The 25,654-nt window shown below is 56.3% G+C and overlaps 1 protein-coding gene across 3 annotated transcripts; it reads right to left on the bottom strand.

The window, feature by feature from the left end:
* Positions 1-1,888: 1,888 nt before the first annotated feature.
* Positions 1,889-22,885, bottom strand: LOC310888754 (dnaJ homolog subfamily B member 5-like). Of its 3 annotated transcripts, XR_014576134.1 has the most exons (5): positions 20,378-20,576; positions 15,916-16,160; positions 8,751-9,349; positions 5,374-5,513; positions 3,823-3,958 (listed from the first exon to the last, which is right to left on the bottom strand). XR_014576134.1 is itself a non-coding variant. In XM_083815816.1 (4 exons), the coding sequence occupies exons 2-4, from the start codon at positions 16,124-16,126 to the stop codon at positions 3,725-3,727; spliced, it is 1,044 nt and encodes a 347-aa protein (XP_083671942.1). In that variant the 5' UTR covers positions 16,127-16,160; positions 22,070-22,885; the 3' UTR covers positions 1,889-3,724. The 3 variants fall into 3 exon arrangements, 2 of the variants coding, with proteins under 2 accessions (XP_083671942.1, XP_083671941.1); XM_083815816.1 differs by lacking the exons at positions 5,374-5,513; positions 20,378-20,576 and adding an exon at positions 22,070-22,885 and having other exon boundaries at positions 1,889-3,958; XM_083815815.1 differs by lacking the exon at positions 5,374-5,513 and having other exon boundaries at positions 1,889-3,958.
* Positions 22,886-25,654: the final 2,769 nt, after the last annotated feature.

The raw sequence follows: 25,654 nt of genomic DNA, 5'->3' as shown, positions 1-25,654 counted from the left end.
GAACTGAGAACTTTTGCAAAGATGCTTAACTGTGGATGAAACGAGCAGAAAGGTGCCCCCAGGGCTTTTGGTGTGACCTCTCCCACAGCCAGAGCTGTGTGGGGCCTAAGCGATGGGAGTTTTGTCCCTGAAGCCTGTCAGATGTAGAAGAGCTCCGTTGGCCTACCTAGGCTTAAAGGGAAGATAAAAAGGGGTGAGGGGAGTCTCGTTATGGCCGAAGAATGGGGCTATCCAGGAGAAAGGGGGTTTGTGGGGAGAAACACACTGAAATTGAGAGCGCTGCTTAAAAATAGCACAACCACCTGCTGGAGGCTGTGCTAGGAGGCCATGGGAGCGGAGCCCCCGGGGAGGCTGGGCAACCTCTGCTCAGGTGGTCTGTCCTAGTTCAGAGCTAACCCCTGGCACCGTGCCTCTCCTGTCCTCGCACCACCTTGCTTCAGCGTCTTGGGGAAGATGCTGCCAGCTCATGGGGCTGTGCTGCTGCTCTGCAATACATTTGCTGTCAGCCACCTGGGGAGGGGAAAAGGACTGCTCTGCAGTGGGAGCTCTGCAGGACTCACAAAAGCCTTGCCAAGCTCTGTCAGGGGGTGGATTTGGGAATGTCACCCCAAATCCCTGGGCTTTGTCTCTACTGGTGGCAGAGGGGTGGTCGTGCATGTCCCAGCTCCTGGGAGCACAAGGTCTCCCTGCCTCCTCTCCTGATTACAATTTAATTAGCACAATTAAATCCAGTAGGAGGGTTGGAACCCCTCCTCTTCTGTATCTGGGACCTGGCTCCTGAGGGGGACAGCCCCCACGGGAGCTCCAGGAGCATCTGCCTCTGCTCTGGAGCAGCATATGGAGGCTGAGGGTAGCCCCTGAGAGGGAGCTTGTTTGGGTCCCTTCTTTGCTGCCATGGGTGGCAGCTCCTTGTCCCGCCCCTATGGCACTACAGCCATGTCTGTGGTGCCCCAGCCCTACAGCTTGGCCCCACCAGGGTCCACACAACATCCTTAGGGCCGCAGCCCAGCCTGGTGTGTGCAGCATGGGGGCCAAGGTGCTGGAGCTTAGAGCCTGGGCCTGGCCCCAAAGTAGGACTAGAGGGAATGGCCTCAAGTTGTGCCAGGGGAGGTTCAGGTTGGAAATGAGGAGACATTTCTGTCAGAAAGAGCGGTCAGGCATTGGGACGGGTTGCCCAGGGAGGTGGTGGAGTCACCGTCCCTGGGGGTGTTTAAGGAAAGGTTGGACGTGGTGCTTAGGGACATGGTTTAGTCGGTGACATTGGTGGTAGGGTGATGGTTGGACCAGATGATCTCGAAGGTCTCTTCTAACCTTAATGATTCTGTGATTCTAGTGGGGCCCCTTCCTGCAGCACCCCAAATGTCTCCCTCAGCCCCTCTCTCATGCCACCAGAGGGCAGGCTACGGCCGTGCTCCTTGTGGCCCTGGTCCCTACAGCCCCACCACGGCCCTGGGCCAGCTGCAGCTGCCCTATGGGCACCCCTGCCCCATGGCAGCCCTGTCAGCATCGTCAGCCCCCGCTGGGGGGTTTCTGCCTGCCATCCGGGGCAGAAGGCCTCCAAGGCTCTCTGAGAAGAGCTGGGTCCCTGGGTAGCCCCCACCACCAAGGAGCCCCCTTCATCACCCCAGTCCCGGCCACAGCACCCCCCCCTGCCTGCAGCCCCTCCTCGCCCACTCTGGCCTCCATCCCTTTGGCATCTTGGCTAGAATTGCCCCCCTGTCTGTGTCATTTGTGTTTTTGGAGCCCCAAAGGGATGCAGAGCCCTAAAACGGGGTCCCCCCAGTACTAATAGGGGGGGTGGGTCTGAGCCCTTTCCCCAGCCCCACCACCTGCACCAGGGCAACCACAGCCCCTGTGTCTCCCATCACAGTGCACACCAAGGACTTAATATTTTTTAAAATACTTTATTTTTCTCTCAATGCTGACATTACAAAAAAAAATACAAAAAAAACCCACAAAAAACCAACACTATAAAACATTCAGATCTCATTGAAACTGAGAAAAACAAAGCAGCTTGCATCTGCATGCTGACCTGTCTTCTCACTCCATCAGTGTCCACCAGGTTTCCGTACATCGAACTCCACAGGGAACGGTGGAGGGAAAAGGTGTCGTGCCCTAACCTGAATTCAAACTGGTCACAGAATTAAGCAGTGCTTTAATTTAATTTAAGAGGTCTCCTCTCCCCGTGCCCTGGCTGTGGCACAGGCCGTCCTCCTGCCGCGTATGATGCACTGTACAGCTATACAGCCCCTGCCAGCTCAGCAGGCTCCTTGCCATGAGCTAACACAGACACGCTCTGGACCCCTATTTCAAATCAGTGACTTCTCTTTATAAAAAGGATGCCGGGGGGGGGTGTTTTGGCTTTCTCGGTGCCAGTTGGGCTGGAGATGCGGAGCTGAGGTGGTGGAGGAGCCATACAGAGCCAGGTCAACTGTGCTGCATGCTCTGCAGGACCCCTCCTGGGAAAAACTGGCAAGAGGCAGAGTTGACCAAGAAAGGTAAGAAATATAAAAATTCTCCTGATGGAAATCCAGTTTTTTAAAAAATAGAGCATTTAAAAAGAAAATCACCAAGCAGATTGCCTCATGCTCCTTCCAGTTCCACCATAACACCCAGAAATACCTCCTGAATTAAATGTCCCTGTAGAAAAATATATACGTATGCATTTCTCTTCCTAATAAAATCCCTAAGGTTGAGCTCAAACGCTTGTCAAAACCACAGTTCTGCCGACGCTTGGCTCTGCTTTTGCACCCAGACTTGTGCTACACACATACTATGTTCTCACAGGCATGATGTTGGTATGGCTGAGCTTTTCCCCAAAAGTCAGGGTGAACCACTTCAGGAAACCCAAAGCGAGCAGAGCAAACCCTTACAGAGTTTACCTAGCAAGCTAAATATATGTATTAAAAAAAAAAAAAAAAGCAACAATGCAAACTCAACATATCTGAACAAGAAAGCTCCCACTCTGAGCTCCCCTGTCCCTCCAACCGGCAGCAGGCATAGGGGACAGAGGGGGCAGGAGGCTGGAAGGGACTGTCCCCAAGTGCTTTGATCTCTGTTGACTGGCACAGATGATGCTCGGTGGTGGTCTTGGCACACGAGAGTGGACTGAAGTAGGACTAGGTACTGTGGTCCCTGGTTAGAAACGGTCCAGCTACAGTGGCCACCACGCACAGGAGCGGTCCCTTTGGCCATACGCGCTCAGGAGTTTCCTTGGCACCTCGGTATGGCTGGACCCCAAACAGCAGCAAGTATCAAAGAGGGGAGGAGGAGGAGAAAACTAACGGGGATGTGAGAGCCTGTGAAGTTCTATTTACACTGCGCTTAACCCCTACAAGCCCATCCTCTAGTCAGAAAGTTGGCTTGAAAAGCAGGTGACACAAAAACCACAGTGATGCACCTCCCTGGGAAAACAGCCTGTGCTGCTCGCTTGTGCAAGGCAGCAAAGCTGGACCTCTAGAAAAACAAAACCAAAAAAAAAAAAAAAAAGCTGGCAGTGAGGAGAGCTGCAAGGGCAGGAGTCTGTGCTCACCATTCCCCTGCTGCTGGAGTAGAAAATAGGCTGAGAGGGGAAGGGGTAGGAAGGAAGGAGGGGACTTTTGGGGAAGGAAAGTGGTTTTTTTTTTTGCATTTGAAAGTGCTCTGGCACCTCTGCTCCGTGTGGGCCGGATGCTGTGGCATGTGTGTTTGGAGTATTGCTATTTGAAGAAGAGTCCCCAGGGCTCTAGGAGCACGGGAGGTGCTGCTTGAGGATCTGTCTCGTCTGGGGAGCTATTCTGTCTGGGAAGCGGATTTTGAACTCCACGATCAAGTCTCCTCGCTGGCTGGGGGCCTTGGGGAAGGGCAGCCCTTCCCCGCGCAGTCTCTTCACTGTGCCCGGCTTGATGATGTCGTTGCAGGGCAGTGGGATCACCCTCCCGTCGATGGTGGGAATGTTCACGGTGCAGCCGCACAGGGCCTGCGGGGAGAAGGAGGGAGACACTGTCAGCTGGACAGAAGCCCCACAGGAGGCAGGATCCCCACTCCCCATCCCCTGCTCCTCCCAGTGGACACCAGATGCCGCCAGCGAGCACCCTGCAGCTCGCAGCAACAGGGCAGCCCAAATTTAGCCCCTCGCTACCCAATCTGAGAGCCCGGCGGGGGGGGGGGGGGGGGGGGTGTTGCAGCTGAAAACCCAGCTGAGCTCATGGGATGCCTCTGCGGTTCATCAACTGTCACCCTTCAGAGTCCGGGGGTTATCTATAGCACAGCCTGTGCCCCCCACCCTGGCCAAAGCCTCCTGAAGGTTATGCCGGCACAGGGCACAGCACTGTGGTTTCCTGGAGGCTGGGGCCCCACGGGGCAGCTCCCCCCTGCCAGTCCCTTGTCAGGCAAAGGGTTGGGTTACTGCACTGCGCTGCTACCCCTGGCTATTTTTATACCTTGGTGGCCCAAGAAGGAAGCAAGAACGAGATGGTTCCCCAAAACTGCAGGCTTGGGGAGAGTGGCCCAGGCACGCCCTGTATCCCTGCTGCAGGGACCTCCACGTAGCCACATTCCCCCCCCATTGCAAAGCAGCCACATCCCCCCACTGCAAAGCCAGGAGATGATTTTCCAGGCTGCCATCCCCATCCTGGGGCTGGGCACTGCCTCCTGCAGAAGCTGGCAGCAGCTGCAAGCCGGCCTGCGTTAGCGAGCCACGTGATGTGGAATGCAGCAAGAAAATTCTTGTGTCCTTAAATAACTCAGACAGCTCTGCCGTACATGTGGGCAGCAGCATCTCCAGGCTTTCAGCAAGGAGAGAGGCTGCTGCTGACGGAGGACTGCAAAGCGATACTTCTGGAAGGGGAGGATTTGCTGGGGATGGTGCAGGCTGGTCCTGTCCTGCACACAAAGCACTTGTCCCCTTGGGCTGGGGCATGGGGGTCCCAGCCCTCCTGTCCCCAAAAGACACCCTGCAAGGGAAGTGGGGCAGGATGTTCTGCAGCCGCCTCCCCAGGAAAAGCCCCCCCCAGTGCCAGAGCAACAGGAGGCAGCAGCAGTAGCAACCCTTCTTTCCTGCTGACCCCTGGCTTGAGGCTGATGGCTGCTGCTTCTGCTGCAGTGCCAGGGCTTTGCACCAAAGCCAACGCAGAGCCACCCATGCTGGGCTTGGCTCTAGGGCTCAGGTGAGCTGAGAAGAGGAAAGCTGGAGCCTGCTGTCCCCTTGCACATCCCAGCTGTGCTGGGTCTCCTCCCATACAAGCTTTTTCTGGTAGCAGGAGGAGGTTCATCGCTGGCTCCATGTCAGCAGGGGGTGCATGGTTGCAGCTCTGGCAGGTTGGAGGGAAGGGAAGGTTGGAGGGAAGGGATTATCCCAGGGATGCTGGAGCCCTTCTGCTGGCTGATACCCACCAGCATGCGACATGGTGGGCTGCACAGGTATACATGCCAGGAAAACATCTCTGGCCATGCAATAGGAAGCAGAAAGGGAACAGGTAGAGCGGCTAGACCTCAGGTTTCCAGCCAACAGGACCATCCAACTGTCTTTTTGCCTGTAGCAGAAAAAAAAAAAGAGAGAAAACTGACATGCTGCCTTTGCTCTGGAGGAGGTTTTGCTGCAACCCCATGGACCTGCAGAGTGCAGGGGGTGACCACTCACACACTGTCCCCTGCTCCATCCTCACCACAACGTGGCCAGAGGGAAGCCAGGCAACTATTTCGGCTTCCAGAATGAGCTTTTAAGACCAAAGCAGTCCAGCAGAAGCGTGGCTGAGACACTTCCACCCATCCCAAGGGACAGGACTGGGAACACCAAGCAGAGAGCCCCTGCCAGGCTCGCGGCATGGGTGTTGCTCCTCAGCGCTGTGCTTGCCCTGCAAAAGCAGAGGGACGCGAGCAGAGGCAGGCGGTAAGAGCGCAGACAGGATCTCAGTGTTTCCTTCCTAGAGCCAAGAGGCAAGAATTAGAGGTGATCGCTCCTTTGCCATATGTTCCTGTTTTTAATCCTTCTTGCCCAACTTCGTTGGCATTTGAGAAACTGGTTGTTGAAGCAACACCGGTGCCCGCGAGCGAGAGCCTGTAGCAGGGCGACGCGCAGCGAGCACAGCCACGGGAGCTGCCCTGCATCCTAGAAAGAGGCTCAGTTTATCCCTGGGTATGAAATGAGTGTGGGTTTGATGGCTGAGCCATGAGTGCTGCGCTTTATCTGGGTCAGTGGCGGGTCCTGCTCTGCTGGCAGTAATGGGGGGGCCGGCAGATGCTGCCACCTGGATGCTTCGAGGAAGGTGACACCAGGTAAAGAATGCCATGAGGTGCCTCTTCCATCTCCGTGAAATCTGTCAGCGCTGCCTGAAGATCTGCCTTCCAGGAGTGCAGCTGCTGTAGCAGTGTCACGCCTCCCTCCCTTGGCCTCCCACTGTGGTGCGTGCCTGTAATTTTAGGAACGGCCACGTCCCTGCAGCCCACAAGTCTCTTGGGGAGGCCTTCTCACACCTCCTGCATCAGCAGCAGCCCTCCCAGACAAGGGACGTGGAGCCTGGTGGGACAAGGACGCAAGTGCCCGAGGTACTGGGACGTGGGGATGGGAAGACTGGCAGCCTGGCCACCAAGGTGGCATCACCCAGCACCGCTGGAGACAATATGGGTTAGAGGTTTGTGGATGCTGGGTGCTACAGGTTCCTATGGAAGAGCAGTCTGGAGAGCAGGCTCAGGTTCGAGAAGGGGCCATAAGGAAGCGGATGCTGCCTTTCCAAGCCCTCCTGTCACCCCATCCTGCTCTGGTGCCTCAAATGCTCCCTGCAGGGCTGTGGCCAGGAGCCTTGCTCCCCTTAGCTGCAGGACACTGGCCAGGGATCTCCAGCATGACCATGAGTGGGATCACAGCTCCGAACGCCTGCTGGTACCCGGCTGTGCAGCTAAGGAGACCAAAGCTCAGGCTAAAAAAGGCAGACTCGCAAGGATGAACAGTGCAAGGAAAGCACTCGAGGCTACGGCTGTAGGCTTAGGTGATGAAGAGGTTGTACTGTGATTCACTCTGCCATGTACTGAGATGGTGGCATATAGTGTCAGGGAGCTCCTGGCATCTGCTCCTGCTTCAGAGCACTTAAGCTACTTCTTCTCATGGAAGATAAAAGCAGCAAAGCACTGCTTGCCCTGCCCTGGCAAGCGGAAGGCTGGGGCTGGCAGCCAGGCCAGCAGCTCTCCGAGCATCCCCAGCACGTTCAGTTTGCAGTGAGGGAGCGCAGAGAACAGGAAGCCCAGCTCAAAGAGCAGAGGAATTTGCCTGGACCAGCAATTTCCACCGGTCTCTCTTTGTGACTGCCATGACGTGAAGCAAATGCCCTGTTTACAGGCAGCTGGACAGAGATCACAGGTGTCCTGCGGGCAGGAGGCAGCTGGGTACGGCTCGCCACAGCGCAGCCAGCGCTTCCCCTGGCCTGGCACCAGTGCATTGGGCCGGGCAAGCTGCTCAGCTTGCTGCTCACGGGGCAGCTCCACGTGTGGCGCACATCAACCTGGACCAGCATGGGCCAGACGTCAGGACAGCCATCTCGGGGGTAATTTTAACAGATATGGGAATGCACAGAAGGAAACATCTGAGATATGGCATGCAGGACTCCATAAATAATGCAGCCTCTCCCAAGTATTTCTGGAGAGGCCAGCAGAGCCAGCCCCTGCAGGAATAAACCTCTTTACTCGAATCCCCTTTGCAACACAACGGAAATTCAACTCCCAAGACTACAGTTAACTTGAGATGAGTTTGTTTCAGGAGCACCCAGCTCTGCCTGCCCCATGGGGTTGCCCTTGCCCCCACCATAGCTGGTCACAGCCCTAGCAGGGATGTGGAGCCCTTGCAAAGCTCTTCTGACTTGCTGGCACACTCAGGAGCTCACGTTTCCCTACCTCAGGTCTGGCCCATTGAGCTTATTTCTATTCAATGTATTTGAGAACATAAATCTATCTTAAAAAAAAATCAGCTCATTAAGAAGATAGACAGCGTCTACAGTCTGAAAGGAACAGCAAATGGCAGCTGCCAAAAACGTCAATGTTAAATGCAGCTGCCAGCTGGGATTTATTAAAAGGTAGTTAGACAGCAGCAGCAGCAAACGGCACATCTTGTTCTTGGGTAAGCTCCCCTTTCTCTCCCACCTTCGCACGGTTTGCTGCTCTGGTGCAGCGAGTCTCACCATGACCTCCAGGACTGACAGCCTGGATGCGCTGGGTTTTGTTCACAGCCTGAAGATTTTGCCCTTTGTTCAGGGAAGCCAGAACCAAAGAAAGCAGCCATTCGGGGCTAAAGCAGTGCTCAGCAAGGTCAAGGTATCACCTTTCTCTGCGTGACCCTGCTCTCATGTGGGGTGGTGCCTGTCACCATCCAGGACAGAAACATGAACAAGCAGGGACCAGACCTGTGTCAGCAAACTTGGGGTTTCCGTTGCTCCTACAGTGCACCTGGGCTCTCCTCCACATGTGAATACCCTATGCTACAATAGAAGGGCAAGACATATGGGGAAGGGAGAAAATGGGTAAATACCACCTGTATTCGCTCAGGCAGCCTGGTGTGCTCAGTCAGGACTGTAGTACCTGTGTCCTACCTGCAGCATAGAGGCTGAATGGCTCTCCAAAACTGAGCACGAGCTGGTCTCTGCGGCTCCTCTCTGCAGAGGACTTTGCTCATGTCTCTCACGCCCTACCTGGTCCTTCCTTTTCAGCACAGGATGAGGACTGAGTCCTGTCCTGGACACAACCCAGCGCCCCTTCTCACCCAGGGCATTTCCACTGATACCCACCTCTTTAAGACTGATGTTTGCGGTGTAGACCACGTTCGTCCCATCCCTCTTGAAGTGTGAGTGAGGCTTGTCCTTGAGGATGAAGATGATGTCAGCAGGGATGTTGTCCAGCGTGGCGTCCCCTTCTTTGGGGAATGTGATTTTGGTTCCCTCCTTCCAACCCCGTTTGATGACAATGTTTAGGATCTTATCCTCAGTCCGCATGGTCCGGCCATCGGTGTTGAGCCTTCTGCGGGTGATCTTCATTCTCTTGGTGGAGCCATGGTAGATCTCTTCCAGGGACACCTTCAGCTCGTGGATGATGGGTGGGTCTTGGACCTTCCTCTGTGTGTGCAGGGACTCCTGGTGCCGCCGGTGAACCCCGTTAATGCCGTTGAAGCCAAACCGGCCGAAGGCACTGAAAGGATCATCATTGTCATCGATATCCATGTCTTCCTGGTCAAAGCCATTGAACACCCAGGAGCGGCTGCTAGTGAAGAAGATATCAAAAGGGTTGGAGCCTCTGAAGAAAGATGCGAAGGTGGCATGGGGGTCACCGTGGAAGGTGTAGTGGAAAGTGTTCCCTGAGCCACCTGAAGAGCCACCTCCAGTCTTGAGACCTAGAAGAGAAGGGGGAAGATGAGACATTAACACTCCTTGCCAGAAGAAAGCTGCTGGCTCTGCACAGTGGTACCGTGCTGGGACCCACAGCACCCTTGCTTTCCACGCAGCAGCACGGGCTCTGCTGGCTCCAGGCAGCCCTTCCAGCAGCTCCCAGAGGTGCTGGTCACCCACCTGTGAGCCAAGAAGGCACCACCTCAACCCACAGCACACAGCCCTGCCTGTACGCCCAGCAAGCTCCAGCTCAAAAGCTGTTCAGGTTTTGTTTGGTTACCTCCTCTCAAGCCATGGCCTTTTCATCTAATGCATCTCCTAACGCATCCCTGCGATGGGATGGTGCGTGGCAGAGAAAGCCACCAGTAGCTGGGGCTGGAAGGCAAGCGCAAGAACTGGAGCAGGTCCTTCTGCAGGCTTTTGCTGCTGCAGATGCCTGCTGATGAGGACTCACACCTGTTCAGAGAAGCCCTGTGCATTACAGGAGAGCGAGCATCCCGCCAGACTTTTATCAGCCACTCCAAGCTGCATGTGCAGCTGATCTGCCACGGTCAACGCACTGGGTCTGTGGTATCCAGTTGTGCTGCACAAAACCCACTTTGGGTGAGTTATCTGTTCTACCAGCCAGGGTTCTAGCAGCCCAATTCACAAACCAACAGAAGAGTTTGAGGCTTGCACCTTCCAACAGCCATTCCCAGGCAGAACTGCCCTGCCAGGGGCTGGGCAAAACCTCACACCACTGCGAGCCCTGCAAAGTCCCAAGCAGCTGAGGCATGCCCCAGGTAGCCCCCCAGAAGAGGTCACACCTGTAGAACACCCTCAGTGACCAAAAAGGGCTATTTCTGATGGGCTGTCCCTTGTGCCACCATCCTCCCTGCTGGCAGCAGGAAATACGAGGGAGACAAACAGAGTGGACAAATGTGGGGGTCTGTTCTGATGTTCTCAGCCTCCTCATGTGGTCCATGGCTCTCATCCCTTGCCCCCTGCCCTGCTGCACGAACGTCTGTACCCTTGCAGAGCCTGTGCTGCATGTGGGGACTGGGCTGTAGGGCAGGAGGAGCAAATCCCATGAGCCCACCCCAGTGCATGGGACCCCAAAGACCCTCAAAACACTGACCCCAACCCCCCCCCCCCCCCCCCAGGCCACGTATTCCAGAAAACCAAGCATTTGCTGGAAAATGAAAGGTTTCCCATTGCAGGAATGCTGGACTGGTGTGGAAGTCACTGCTTGGGGTGGGACAGGTGGCAGTCCCTGTCCTGCCATGGGTCCGGACACCTCATCAGCACATCCAGCACCCTCTCTCCTCTATTAAACTTTTCCACATCTTTCACATTTCTCAGCACCCTGACTTTCTGCACAAACTCTCTGGACACCACTGGCTCTGCCACTGTGTCTGGCTGCTCGCGCAGCCGGAATTATGGAGAAACCTGGGCAGGGGAAGGTGGCCTCCCTTGGCCCGAGGGATGGAGCACGCTCTGCACAAGAGGATGGCTCACAAAAGGAAGAGGCCAGGTGCATGATTATGGGCCAGCAGGGAAAGAGCTACTTACTGGGGAGCTCCAGGATATCTCAAGAGTGGCTACAAGTCACAAGGAAATCCAGGCCCTGCTCTTGCTTGGGGGGCAAAAGCCCAGAGACTCCCAAAAGCATGGAGTGGAAGGGGAGAGGACTGAGGCTAAGGCAACCAGCACTGCTTGCCAAGAGCATCAAAGGGGTTTGGTGTTGCTGGTGCGTGAGCCCCATGGGGCAAGCGCTGCAATTTCTCCAGACAACCCCATGCCCCTTAAGAAGGGCCAAACCTCCTGTTTTTCCTGTTTTGGGTAATTCAACCCAAACTCTGGCCCTGTCTGTGGCCCCGGAACCAGGGATAGAGAGGCAAGGCCTGCTTCAAGCCCAGCCTCCCCGTCCCGCTGCAACGAGGGGGCTACTCCTCTGCAGTTATTTTTTCCTTACTACTTAACTCACTCTTATTTTAGCTGTCGTCATCCCTGGAGAGCCCCCGTCCCCAACAGGCTGCAGCCAGGAGGTTTCACCTTTATGCAGTTGCCTTAATCCCATGATGCCAGTCAGAGGCCAATGCAAAGGCAGGGTCCGATTTCGGCAGTGCCTCCAAGGAAATGCTAGCTTCTCACTTGAGATAGCCGCTTCTAATTTTAAACAGCAGCAAATCACTGTGGCTCGGTGCGTCCCTCGTGGCGGTGACATAAATAACGGGTTAAGGAACTCGTATAGGCAGAGCATGCGCTGCCAGGCAGAGATTTTTCCAAAGCTTCACCCAGCTCTGTAGTTTTGCTCAGATAAACCGGGAGGACACGGAAAGCCCACCTGATTAACACGTGGCTCAGAGGCTGGTGCCAACACAGAAATTTTGTTTTTTTTGACCATGGGGCGCTTTACTCGGCACCCGGCCTGATAGCTGCAGACGGGTCCCACCTATCTCTAAGGGGAAAAGGGATCCTAGCCCAGGAGCTGGCAGGGCTCGTTGAGAGGGCTTTAAACTAGGAAAGAAGGGGGACGGGGATGAAATAAGGCTTGTTGGAGCTGTGCCAGGGGGAACAATGGCAAGGCTGGGGAAGAAGGCGATGGCCCAGCTGAAGTGCATCTACACTAATGCACGCAGCATGGGCAACAAACAGGAGGAGCTGGAGGCCATCGTGCAGCAGGCAGTCTACGACTTGGTTGCCATCACTGAAACGTGGTGGGACCGCTCCCATGACTGGAGTGCTGCAATGTCTGGCTATAGGCTCTTCAGAAGGGACAGGCAGCACAGAAGGGGTGGTGGTGTGGCTCTCTATATTAGAGAGTGTTTTGATGTTGAGGAACTTGAGGCTGGGACTGATAAGGTTGAGTCTCTGTGGGTTAGGATCAGAGGGAAGGCCAACAAGGCAAGCGTCCTGGTCGGGGTCTGTTATAGACCGCCGAACCAGGATGAGGAGACGGATGAGGAGTTCTACAGGCAGCTGGCAGAAGTTGCGAAATCATCAGCGCTCGTTCTCATGGGGGACTTCAACTTCCCAGACATATCCTGGAAGCACAACACAGCCCAGAGAAAGCAGTCTAGGAGGTTTCTGGCGAGCGTGGAAGATGATAGCTTCCTGACGCAGCTGGTTAGAGAGCCTACCAGGGGAGGTGCCCCGCTAGACCTTCTGTTCACAAACAGTGACGGACTGGTGGGAGATGTGGTGGTCGGGAGCTGTCTTGGGCAGAGTGACCATGAAATGGTAGAGTTCTCTATTCTTGGCGAGGCCAGGAAGGGGACCAGTAAAACCGCTGTCTTGGACTTCCGGAGGGCTGACTTTGAGCTGTTCAGGACACTGGTTGGCAGGGTCCCTTGGGAGGTGGCTCTGAAGGGCAGAGGAGTCCAGGAAGGCTGGGCGCTCTTCAAGAAGGAAATCTTAATGGCTCAGGAGCGATCTGTCCCCACGTGCCCAAAGACGAGCCGGCGCGGAAGAAGACCGGCCTGGCTGAACAGAGTTGTGGCTCGAGCTTAGGAGAAAAAAGAGGGTTTATGACCTTTGGAGAAGAGGGTCGGCCACTCAGGAGGACTATAAGGATGTTGTAAGGCTGTGCAGGGACAAAATTAGAAAGGCCAAAGCTCATCTGGAGCTCAATCTGGCTACTGCCGTTAAAGATAACAAAAAATGTTTTTACAAATACATCAACACAAAAAGGAGGACTAAGGAGAATCTCCATCCTTTACTGGATGCGAGGCGAAACTTAGTTACAAGGGATGAGGAAAAGGCTGAGGTGCTTAATGCCTTCTTTGCCTCAGTCTTTAGTGGCAAAACCGGTTGTTCTCTGGATACCCAGTGCCCTGAGCTGGTGGAAGGGGATGGGGAGCAGGATGTGGCCTTCGCTATCCACGAGGAAATGGTTGGTGACCTGCTACAGCACTTGGATGTACGCAAGTCGATGGGGCCGGATGGGATCCACCCGAGGGTACTGAGAGAACTGGCGGAGGAGCTGGCCGAGCCGCTTTCCATCATTTATCAGCAGTCCTGGCTATCGGGGAGGTCCCAGTCGACTGGCGGATAGCAAATGTGACGCCCATCTACAAGAAGGGCCGGAGGGTAGACCCGGGGAACTATAGGCCTATTAGTTTGACCTCAGTGCCAGGAAAGCTCATGGAGCAGATTGTCTTGAATGTCATCACGTGGCACTTGCAGGGCAACCAGGCGATCAGGCCCAGTCAGCATGGGTTTATGAAAGGTACGTCCTGCTTGACGAACCTGATCTCCTTCTATGACCAAGTGACACGCTTAGTGGATGAGGGAAAGGCTGTGGATGTGGTCTACCTTGACCTCAGTAAGGCTTTTGATGCCGTTTCCCACAGCATTCTCCTCAAGAAACTGGCTGCTCGGGGCTTGGACTGGCGTACGCTTCGTTGGGTTAAAAACTGGCTGGATGGCCGGGCCCAAAGAGTTGTGGTGAATGGAGCCAAATCCAGTTGGAGGCCGGTCACTAGTGGAGTCCCCCAGGGCTCAGTATTAGGGCCAGTCCTCTTTAATATCTTTATCGATGACCTGGATGAGGGGATCGAGTGCACCCTCAGTAAGTTTGCAGATGACACCAAGTTAGGTGCGTGTGTCGATCTGCTCGAGGGCAGGAAGGATCTGCAGGAGGATCTGGATAGGCTGGACCGATGGGCTGAGGTCAACTGTATGAAGTTCAACAAGGCCAAGTGCCGGGTCCTGCACCTGGGGCGTAACAACCCCAAGCAGAGCTACAGGCTGGGAGATGAGTGTTTGGAAAGCTGCCTGGCAGAGAAGGACCTGGGAGTACTGGTTGATAGTCGGCTGAATATGAGCCAGCAGTGTGCTCAGGTGGCCAAGAAGGCCAACAGCATCCTGGCTTGTATCAGAAGCAGTGTGGCCAGCAGGTCTAGGGAGGTGATTGTCCCCCTGTACTCGGCTCTGGTGAGGCCGCACCTTGAGTACTGTGTTCACTTTTGGGCCCCTCGCTACAGGAAGGACATGGAGGTGCTCGAGAGAGTCCAGAGAAGGGCGACCAAGCTGGTGAGGGGTCTGGAGAACAAGTCTTACGAGGAGCGGCTGAGGGAGCTGGGCTTGTTCAGCCTGGAGAAGAGGAGGCTCAGGGGCGACCTCATCGCTCTCTATAGGTACCTTAAAGGAGGCTGTAGCGAGGTGGGGGTTGGTCTATTCTCCCACATGCCTGGTGACAGGACGAGGGGGAATGGGCTAAAGCTGTGCCAGGGGAGGTTTAGGTTGGATGTTAGGAAGAACTTCTTTACCGAAAGGGTTGTTAGGCGTTGCAATGGGCTGCCCAGGGAAGTGGTTGAGTCACCATCCCTGGAGGTCTTTAAGAGACGTTTAGATGTTGAGCTTAGTGATATGGTTTAGTGGAGGACTTGTTAGTGTTAGGTCAGAGGTTGGACTGGGTGATCTTGGAGGTCTCTTCCAGCCTAGACAATTCTGTGATTCTGTGAGGGAGTTCCCCCAGGTCTGTCTGAGTTTTCACACCCAGAAGCCTGACTGCTGACAGCACTTGGCACCTCTGGACACCTCTTCCAAGAGCTCCTCAGTTTTTCCTATAAGTTTCTGATATTTCTTGTTCCCCAGCACCTTTCAGGAGCAGGTATAACTTCATCAGGCAGGGGCAAGACTCTGTACCCCCCTAAGACCTCTTTGCCTCTGAATGGCAGAGAGCCCTCCCTGTGCCTGCCAGGAGCAGGACGGAGCTGATAAAAGGGATCTCCAACCACTGCGTATTCCTGCCGGTGTCCGCAAAGAGGATGCACCCGCTTGCTGGGCACACAGGAGGGGCTGCATCTTCCACTGAGCAGCCTGTCCATAGCCGACCTGCTGCTCTTTTAAGCACCCAAGTCCCTGGCTGATTAATGCAGATGCTATTCAGTGCTCTCCTCACCTTAAGCAAATGGGGTTGCAGTCTTCCATATTCGACTAATAAGGCTGTGTGTGGTGGAGCTGCTCTCCTCCTCCATGCCAACCGGGAGACAACAGCAGCCACTTAGTTTCAAAACAAAAACCTATTACTTAAATTGGGAAAAGCTTTGAATCATGTAGGTCAGCCTGTACCAGGGAGAAAAGTGGGACTAGTGCTCTAACCAGCACACTACCGGGGATCCTGCGGGGGGACATCCAGGAAAAAGGGACATTACTGGGCTGGGAAATTTAGGCCAAGTAAAGGGTTGCTAAAGCATTATCGCAGCGTGCAGGCACAGCCCAGGAGGTGAGCTCCTTTTCACTTCCATCACCTCAGCACTTGCCCTTTGGAGGCAGCACTGTGGAGCTCTCAAGTGCCATCTCCCCAGCTGGGAAGAGAAGCAAAAGTGGCTCCACTGCGGCGCAGCTGGCAGAGAAATGGGTTGGGACATTATTTCTGGCAGCGAGGCAAAGCAGGGTCAGTGGAGTGTTTGCTCTCCCCACTTTTGCTCCTAGTAACCTTGATTCGGAAGCAGGCATGAGCCCTGGGGGTGCAAAAACACCCCCTCACCCCATATGAACCTCCTTGGACCCAAACAGCCAGCCACAAGGATGCCTCTGTGCCCCGGCCAGCCCTGCCTTTGAGCAGGAGCACGGGTCCCCTTACCTTCCTCCCCGTACTGGTCATACACGGCTCGCTTCTTGGGGTCGCTCAGGACATCATAAGCCTCTGCGATCTCCTTGAACTTCTCCTCGGCGTTGGGGTCTTTATTCTTATCAGGGTGGTACTTCAGGGCCATTTTCCGGTAGGCTTTCTTGATTTCATCCTCGTTGGCTCCAGACTGGATGCCCAAAATCTTGTAATATTCTTTCCCCATGACGGCGACGCTGCCTGGTGACGAGTACTTATTCCTGAAAGCAGAAAGACAGCTGGCTGCAAGGCGAGCATGGCACTCAGGCAGCCGGAGATTGGAGCGGCACACACTTATCGCCGAGCCGCCTCTCCCCGCATCGCACCGGCCAGCAGCACCACAGCCGGCTCAAGTCCACGTTTTCCTCCAAGGGACCCAAGCCAAGCGTGAGGACGCGGAGCGGCAGTGGGGGGACGCGCTAGCGCGGCAGGACCCGCATATCCCTGGGCTCTGCCTTTGCCTCCCTGAGCTCCAGGGTATGGAGAGTCATCCTGGACGGGGACCACCAAGGCATTGCGCAGGGTTATTATAGGGGCAAGGCCGACATCAGGCGAGGCCGCTTGGAGGCGTGACGGTCTAAATTCAGCTGTCCCGTCCCCCCCACAACCTCCTGCTGGCCACCTCCTGGGGCTTTGCCAGCCCAGGGCAAGGAGAGGAGAGACTCGAGGGGCTGGGGGAGCGGCGGTGCAGACGGGGAACCAGCAGGGACTGTGCCACTGCACTCACCTCAAAGCAACTTCAAACATTTTGTTCCTGAAAGCAATTGGCATTCAGCTGGAGATAAGTGCTTCCGATTACAGCGTCAGAGCTGTAATTTGTATTTAGCAGAGAGAGGATGAAGCCGTTAGACAGAAACATCTTGTGATGGTGGGAGGTTTTCTTTTTTTTTTGGGGGGGGGAACACTTTCTAGTCTGACTTGCACTCCCTTAGAGTCTTCAACTAAATGTTGCAGTAAGCCAGAAATATTAAGAGGTGGTAAAATGTCATCGCAGCCTGACACGATGCAGTGAGGTCAGCACAGGCAACCGGCTCTGTGCATTCACTTTCCCCATCATGTGGGAGGCTTAGGACAGAGCCATGCCTATACTAAGGCATTGAAAACCCAGTGGCCGAAACCCAAAGGGAAAAGGGTGGGCAATTAATTCACTCCACAGGCATGCTGCTGGAGCAGCAAACCCAGCAGAGTCATGGAAGTTCGGAGAGCAGCTCGAGGAGGCATGAGACCAACTGCTCGGGGCAAAAGCTGAGCAAGACTTATGCTCCTTAAAACACACTTCCCACTGCTCCTTACCCTTCAGTTTTCCAACTGTGAGCTCCTGTCCCTGCTGAGCCCAACCTGCTCTGTCCCACCTGGCCGAGCACAGCTCAGTGCTTGCTCCTTGCCATGCTCTTCTCCAGACCTTACCCCCAGCTGACCCTCTGATCTTCAGTGCTCTCTGCTAAGCCTTTGTGCTTACATCCTACTCCCCTCTCCAGCCCTGTTTTTTTTTCTTTTTTTTTTCCTGAGCTTGCTCCAAACCCACCCTTTCTCCAGACAGCCCTGAATTGCCCTGGACAAACCAACTTGGGCAGCTCCAGCCCTTTGAGCCCCTCCAGCAGATGGGTTTCTGCATCAGACCCTTTCCTTCACAGTCATACCAGGTGTTCCCCCTGTCCATAACCAGATGCTCCTGGTGGAGGTCTTGGAGGGACCCCTTGCTCCCAACCACCAGCTTTACCCTTTCTGCCCCAGCCCCTGAGCGGTCACTTGGAGGTCTGGAGGAAGGGGCCAGGCACTGCTGGAACCATCCGCCCCATGGGCTTTAGGGGCAGAAGCAAGAGGCAGTGCTGCCACGCTATTGTTAGAAGCACAGGAAGGCCTCTGGGGGCATAAAGAGCATCCTACAGCATCTCCAGCTCCCAGCTTCTAAATGCCAGCACATTTCTGTACCAACACAGCCTCCAACAGGAGCCCTCCAGCTTCTGTGCAAAGAGCAGCCGTCTTTGCCAAGCCCACACAGCCATTACAAGATGCTCTACCCCGTGCCCACCACTGTCTGCATCTGCTCTGATGAATCCCAGCAGGAGCTCATAACAGGGGAAGGGGGGATGCAGCAGGTCCCCAGCCGGCACCAGAGGTGGCCTGAAATGTCTTTTTACGCCACACTGTAAAAACAAGCCATTTCCACAGCCTCCCACTGGAAGGCAATGTGAGGGAACCAGCTTCGCTTGGAGCAGCACAGCCAAGGTCGGCTACTCTGTGTGTGCTGACAGGTGGCAGGCAACCTGCTGGGCACCACGGCACAGACCAGCCCAGGACCTGGCCTCCTCATGGACAACAGCCCTTTTTTACACAATCCCAGGGAAAAAAAAAAAAAAAGCATCCTCCAACAAGGTCAAACAAGACAGCACTGAATTCAACCCCTTTTCACACCCCGATCACACCACAGACCAAAGCACGGAGGTCGCAAACGGATTTCATCCCAAACTGGTGCTACCAGAGACCCCCCCGAAACCCTGAAGCAATTCCTATAAAAGTATCCAAACTGTCACTCTCCCCACCACACCCACCCAAGGTCTCCGGTCTTTACCCTCGAGAGGTCTTTGAGGGAGTGCGGGGGATGCCTGCTGGGGGATGCTCATGCCATGGCACTGCGGGCTGGACCAGCTGTGTCCCGTTCCTGCCCCGGGACCCAAAATCTCACAGTCCCATGTCTCCCAGCCCTGTCACCTGGCGCTGCTGTCCCCATGCCCTGGTGGGTGACCCGTCGGGTTAAGCAACGCTCCAGAGGCGACGCTCACATGTGCGGTGGTAAAACACAACTGTCCCTGTGCAGCCTCCCTCCCATCTCCCCGAGATCAGCTGCACCTCACCACAGATCCTCTCCCCCCTGCCGCTCAAGCATCCTGCTCTGCCTTCCCATTTAATCCACTCGGGAGCAGGGGAAAGGTGCTGCTGAGCAGGGGGCTTCAAGATGGGTAAGTGGTGTTGGCACCTGCATTCGCTTCCCCAAACACCTTAGGAAAAAGGGTCCGCGTTCAGAAAAACCGCAGGTGCCCAGCTGCGGAGCAAGGTGCGGGCATCTCCCAGCTGGTGGCTGCGATGCCAATAGCCCAGCCCCCATTCTCCCCATAAAAAATAATAAATAATTAAAAAAAAACAACACAAACATTTGTTCCAGCCCCGCACATGATATCAGACCATGCAACTTCTGGATCGGCGAGCTGGCTGAATAGCAATCACTTGACATAGCCCCTCTGCTCTGCAGTCATGTAAGGGAACAAACCCATGTGGCCAGCAGCCCCACTAAAATTTTCCACCCCACACCGTACGGTCGCAGCAGGGTGATGAGCCAGGCACCTCGGGCCATTAATTATTCCTCGGCCGTGAGAACACAAGCACGAGACACGGGGAGGGACCCACTTACCGAAACTTTACAAAGACATTCAGAGTCCAAATGGTCATCTTTAAAGGCTCTACTTTTATTTTAAACATTGTGTCAGCTCCTCAGCCTGGCAGGGACAGAGGCAGCGGCTCCGACCTCAGCCCCAGCTGAGGGGACGTGGGTGCCAGTGAGCTGTCCTTTGGGGGCTTTGGGCTCCCTCCCTGCCGGCGCAGCAGCCCATCCACGAAGTCGCTTGACAGGCAGCGACTTTCCTCTAGGTGGTTTCTTGCTGCTTTCCTGAGCTAAGAGGCACCAGGTAGGTGCACAGACCCGTGTGGCACACTCAGATTCCTGGCTCCCAAATTAAAGCATTTATTTCCACGGCTGGATCAGGCATCCTCCCCACTCCCCAGACTGCTGCTGCAGTGGGGCACCCACCCTCAGTCCCCTGTTACCTTAACAGCCCCAACGCAGCTGCCCCCCAACCCCACAGAAGCAGCAAGAACAAGGGACCCGGTGTCCCTGGCAATTAATCGCTCACTCCCGGTGTCGGTCACGGCGGGGCCACATAGCACATGAGAGGGAGAAAAGTAGGACAGCGCTGATGCACCATGAGGCAGAAAAAAGTAACACAGCCTGCTTTGCACCGGCCCTCTGGGGGTCCCCGTGCATGTCCCCCCCTTCCCTGGGTGCTGGCACTGCTCCCTGTGCTGGAGCAGGAGGGGTCCGGCAGCCGCAGTCCTGCCATTGCAGCTCTGACCTCCCCTCCCAGTTCTCCTAGCGGCACAAAACCTACTTCTGGAGAAGTCACCTTTATGCCAATGATGCCTCCCGTCGTGGGGCACCCCAGGGTGTGCCAAGGGAATTCAAAGCCACATGTCCCCCAGTCCCCCAGCTCAACCACCAGCTCTGGCACAGAGAAACTTCAGGGCTGAGCATCCTCTGTCTGCATGCACGGCGCGGAGCATCCCGCCCGAAAAATGACCCTTGGGGAGAAAACCCCAAGGGATGCGGGGTCTGCAAACAGAGGTGCCAAGGGGGTGCCATGTTGGAGCCGTGCTGGGTGCGTACCTCTCCGTGCGGCTCCAGAAGAGCAGGATGGCCGGCATAGCAGCGCCAGGGCGGGCAAACCCCAAGTTTTGCTCAGGCAGCTCGAGGGGAACGTGGCGCGTCGGGGCAGACAGTGCCACCCGTGCCGGCTGGCGGCCGCAGGGAAGCAGCCAGCGATGTCATGAGTACACGGAATGAATCATCCCATCCCCGGGCCCCCACGCGCACCACTCGCCTCCCCCTTCTCCACTGCCAGCCCCCCCCCCAACCCCTCCCCACTCGGGTGCCGGCACCTGTGTGGGGACAGGGTTAACCAGCCCTTGGCTGCCGAGCACCCGCAGAAACCCCACCGCCAACCCCACCACCGGGGGCTGCGTGGGGATGGGGTTAGACTTCCATACCCCCCCGGAGTAGGGTCCCCCACTTTTAGCCCCATTGGGATGCGTGAGATTGCATGGGGATGGGGTAAGCCCCCCTCACTGAGCCCCCATTTCCAGCCTTACTGGGGCACCATCACCTGCATGGGAATGGGGTTAAGTCCCTTTTCTCCCCCCCCCTACATATAGTCCCCCACTTCTAGCCCCACTGGAGTGCTGGCACCTGCGTGGGGATGGGGTTAAGCTCCCCCCAAGCAGTGTCCCCTATTTTCAGCCCCACTGGGGTATCTGTAACTTGCATGGGGACGAGGCTGAGCCCCCTCACTGCCTCCCCACCTCCAGCCCCCCTGGGGCACCATCCCCTATGTGAAAATAGGGTTAACCCCCCTGACTCCCCCCCACGCAGGGTCCCCGATTCCTAGTCCCATAGGGGTGTATGCACTTGCACAGGGATGGGGTTAAGCCCCTTTGCTGCTTCCTCGTGTGGGGTCCCCACCTCCAGCCCCACTGGGTGCTGTGACCCACATGGGGATGGGGTCTAGCCCCCTCCCCGCACAGTGACCCGCTTACAGCACTGGCGGGAAGCTGTCACCTGCAGACCGTGGTCCCCAAACCCCCCATGGGGTGCTGTGACCCATGTGGGGATCATGTCCCCCCCAAGCCCCCTATGGGGTGCTGTCACCTGCGTGGGGATCATGTCCCCCAAACTCCACACGGGGTGCTGTGACCCCTGTGAGGACCTGGTCCCCCAAACCCCCATGTGGTGCTGTCACCCTCATAGGACCAGGAGTGTGGGGGGATTTAACCCCTTCCTGCCCAGCCGGTTGTCACTTCATTGGGGACAAGGGTTAACCGTTTCCTTGCCGCCCCGCTCTGACACTACATGGGGGGGTTAACCCTTTCCTCACCACCCTGTCCGGCCCCACGGGGGGGTGGGGGTCACACGGGTGGGATTGGGGGGTGTCACACGGGGTAGAGTTAACCCCTTCCTCGCCGTTCAGGTTAACAGTTCGTATTAACCCTTGCCTCGCCGCCCTCTCCAGCCACCGGGGGTTAACCCTTTCCCTCCCGCCCACCTGGCCGCGATGCGATGCAAAATGGGGGGGGGCTGACCCTTTCCCCCCTCCAAACGGGGGACATCCCGCGACCCCGGTGAACGACCCCCCCCCACGGGGCTGTCACTCCCCCGCCCCCCCTGCGGGGCGTGGGAGCAGAAAGGGGGGGAGGGTGTGCTGCTGCTGACCCCCCCCCCCCCCGTCCCCGCGGGGTCCCGGCGGTGCGGATGCGGGATCCCGGCCCCCCGTCCCACGGGTCGCGGCCCCCCCCCAACACTCACCGCTCCCGCCGGCGCCGCGCACGCACTACCCCCCCGCCCCCCCCGCCCTCGTGACGTCAGGGGAGTCCCGCCTGCGCTCCCCCGGCGGAGAGGTAGGGGGCGATGGGGAGGGGGGGAGCGCCCGCCCCGCCGCGCCCCCCCGTTGGGCCGGGCCGATGCCCGTCGAGGCGAGACGCCGCGCTCATTGGTTCTCCCCCGGGGAGCAGGAGGGGCGTGGAGGGAGGGTGGAGGCGGAGCGCCCCGCCTTCCATCTGCCGCCGCTCATTGGGCGGTTCAAGCCGGCACCGCCCTGTCGGAGCGCTGTCATTGGGTGGAGGGCTTGGGGCGAGGCCCCGTCCCTCGTCGCCGGGCCCGGGTGGCTTTTTATAGCGGTAGGGCGCGGTGGGATCCCCTTGGGAAGCTTCTGGAAGGCGTGACGTCAGCGGGGCGCTGCACGGCGCCCCTCTTCCCTCAGCGGGCGGCAGCCGTGTTGGCGCCGGTGGGGCTTCGTTGGGGCTGGGGAGTGGCTGGGGCACAGGGTATCTCTGTGTCCCCCTTCTCGGCTGCTGAACGCCTGTGTGTGGGGACCAAGAGGTGGCTGCTGCTCATCTCATAGAATCGTTAGGGTTGGAAAAGACTTCCAAAATCACCTGGTCCAACCATCACAACAATACTAATGTCACCCACCAAACCATGTCCCTAAGTACCACGTCCAACCTTTCCTTGAACACCTCCTGTGGGGCTTGTGGCATTTTCTGACTGTTCTCCTTGAGTTCTGTCTGCTCCGTGCAGGGAAAAGCACACATGTGTTTTGGGAAGCTGGAGTGGCTGTGGCTTCTTCCCATTTGGCCCAAGAGCAGTGCTTGGTTCATGTCCAGTAGCAGAGCACTGCCCGCCTCCAAGGGTGATGAACCCAATTTTGATCTACAAAGCCTCAGATGCTAAAGTTGAGAGCTGATGTGAGACACTTGAGGCTGTTAGCATGGCATCTGTCATGGTTAAAGTGCTGTGCTTTTGCACCTTAACTGAGGAAGTATTTAAATGGACATTCCAGAATAATTTTTGGGGTGGCAACCAGCCCTTCCCCTGGGGGTTCATCACAGCATTGGTCTCTCTGTTCCTGTCCTAGGGCTGGGGTCTCCAGCATGCTCTGCTGTCTCCTGGCAGGATGCCGGTGGCTGCCCAGGTTCCTTTCCTCCCATGAGGTGTTTGTGGAGCATCTCTGAACTGGAAGAGTCAGTGTTTTCATTGTGCTCTCTGCACAGTGTCTGAGTCATCATGATATTAAACCAGCACTTACTGTTATCTGTTATCTGTCTATCTTGCTATTTGTTCTGCTATCTGTGTACCCAGAGGGATTGCTGCTCTTGCTACAAAGGGCTCATGTGGCTCATCCAGTGCACTGTCAATGTCCTGGGCTTGCAAACTCTTTCTGTTCCCTTTCCCAGCCTTTTATCAGCAAAGGCATTGGAGGCCCTGGGGCAGAGCTGGCACTGACCATATCTGTGTCCGCGAATGACTGGCTTGGAGTGCAGCTGCGTGGGCTGAAACAAGGGCTGCAAGAGCAAGTGCTTTGGCTCAGGAGCCTGCAGTGTGGGGGCTGGATGCAGCCTGTAGGCCACCAAAAACTAGGCAAGGGAAGGGTCAGCAGAGCCCCTGCTTCCCTCCCTGGGTGCTGCGCCCGACAGTGTCTGTCTTAAGCAAAACTGCTCTTCCTCTACAGCCTATCTGCCAGCACATCCGGCACCCTTTTAAAGAAACGCTAGAAAAGCGCAGGGAAGGGTGACAGGAATAATTAAAGGTATGAAGCAGTTTCCATACAAGGAACAATTACATAAACTAGCTCTCTTCCGTCTGGGGGAAGAGATGACTGAGGGAGGGATGACAGAGAATAATAAAATCATGTGTGGCTGGGGGAAGGTGAGCAGGGAATGGCTGCTTAAGCTTTCTTCCCTTAAAGGGCTTGCGGGCATCACGTGCTGAAATAGGCAGTGGCACCTCAGGGCATGAACATGCTTCTTGGTGCAGTTTGGAATTAACATGTGGTGCTGCTGGCCTTGGGGGGGTGGATGCTGGGAAGGTGTGAAAAGCTTGTCTGGGATCAAAAAGTGATTAAGCAAATTCCTGAAGAGAAAATCCACTGCGGACTGGCAAGCACAGTGATGATGCTTCTGGCTCAGGAAATTTCCAGACTCTGGGCAGCTGGAGTGGAGGAGCATGTTGCAGGGATATTGTGCTCACCTCAGTCTTCAGCTCTTCCCAAGGCATTGGCTGTTGGCATTCATGACTGGGAAGCAGGGGACTGTGTGGGGCTGCTTTTCTGTTAAAACACATATTACATCATTACTTGGTGTTTGAAGGTCAAAGCAGCAGATGAGGCCGCCGAACTCTGCCAACTCCTGACCCGCATTGTGACTGCCAAGTCCCCAGCTGCTGTCATACTGCTGTGAAGGAGACCTCTCCCCTGGCCCCACCATAGCCCCCTTGAGCTGGAGGTATTTGTGGGGCACAGCTCGGCCTGCCCAGGGCACAGGGATCCTAGCATGGTTCAGCAGGTGGCCAGGAGCGAGGTGCTTGCCATTGCCATGACCCCAGTCCTGCTCGGGCTCCCCCGCTCCACGCAGCACAGGGAAGTCTCCATCTGGGTGAGCTCCAGAGATGCATCTGAGGACACCAGGCTTGTCAACAGCAGCAGGGTTTGTACTCTGTTCTCCGCAGCGAGAGCAGCACCCACGTATTCGGTGCTGTCTCTTCTTCCTGCCTGCTCCCATCCTTGGAGATGCTGCCCTCCTTTTCCAGCACCCTGTGCTGCAGGATGAGGAAAGGGCTGCAAGAAAAATCAATATCTGTTTTGTTTCCCCCTCAAAAAATTATTATTATTATTATTATTATTATTATTGGATTACTGCCCCCTTCCTCACTCTCTGGTGTCCTTGCTGTGGTCTGAGGTGGTTGCATCTCCAAGGTGGTGCTGGTGGGGCTCAGCCTTCCAGGTCGGGCTTGGGGGCAGCTCCTGCCTGCAAACTGACCATGGTCCTGAGGGCATGGGGACCTTGTTCCTCTGGGCTCAGCCAGCCCCCTGCCTGTCCCTGGAGGAAGCCACCCAGCAGGGGTGGCTCTGCCAGCCCCTGTAACCCCAGCTGTGTCAGGAGCCCCAGCATGAGGCAGGCTTGTGCCTGCTCGGCTCTGAGCCCTGGGATAATTCAGGTAGGAAGGGTCCCCAGGAGGTCTCTAGCCCAAACCTCTGCTCAAAGCCTTGGGATCAGAGAGGATTGCTCAGGGCTTTATCCAGCCTGGTCTTGAAAACCTCTGAGGATGGCGACAATGCTAGAAGATCCTGTTCCAGCGGCCTCTCCCATGTCCTTGTGGCGCTGCATCTCATCAGAGCCTCCCCAGTCTCCTGAGGGCACGCGGGAGGAAGGGGCTGGAAGCTGCTATTAGTGCTAATGATGATGTTTAATCTGTCCTCGCGCATCGGTGCGAGGATGCCGGCCGCTGCCTCCCCCTGCCAGCACTGCCGGCGGCAGAGCCGGCTGTTCCACGCTGTGCACCCGTGCACCCGTGGGGTGGCATAATGAGCCATGTCCTCGGCTCAACCTGCCGCTT

Source organism: Anser anser (genome assembly GCF_964211835.1).
Source record: "Anser anser genome assembly, chromosome: W".
NCBI classification, from domain to species: Eukaryota; Metazoa; Chordata; class Aves; order Anseriformes; family Anatidae; genus Anser; species Anser anser.
The sequence above is the reverse complement of the archived record's forward strand: the minus strand, read 5'-3'. Positions and strand labels throughout refer to the sequence as shown.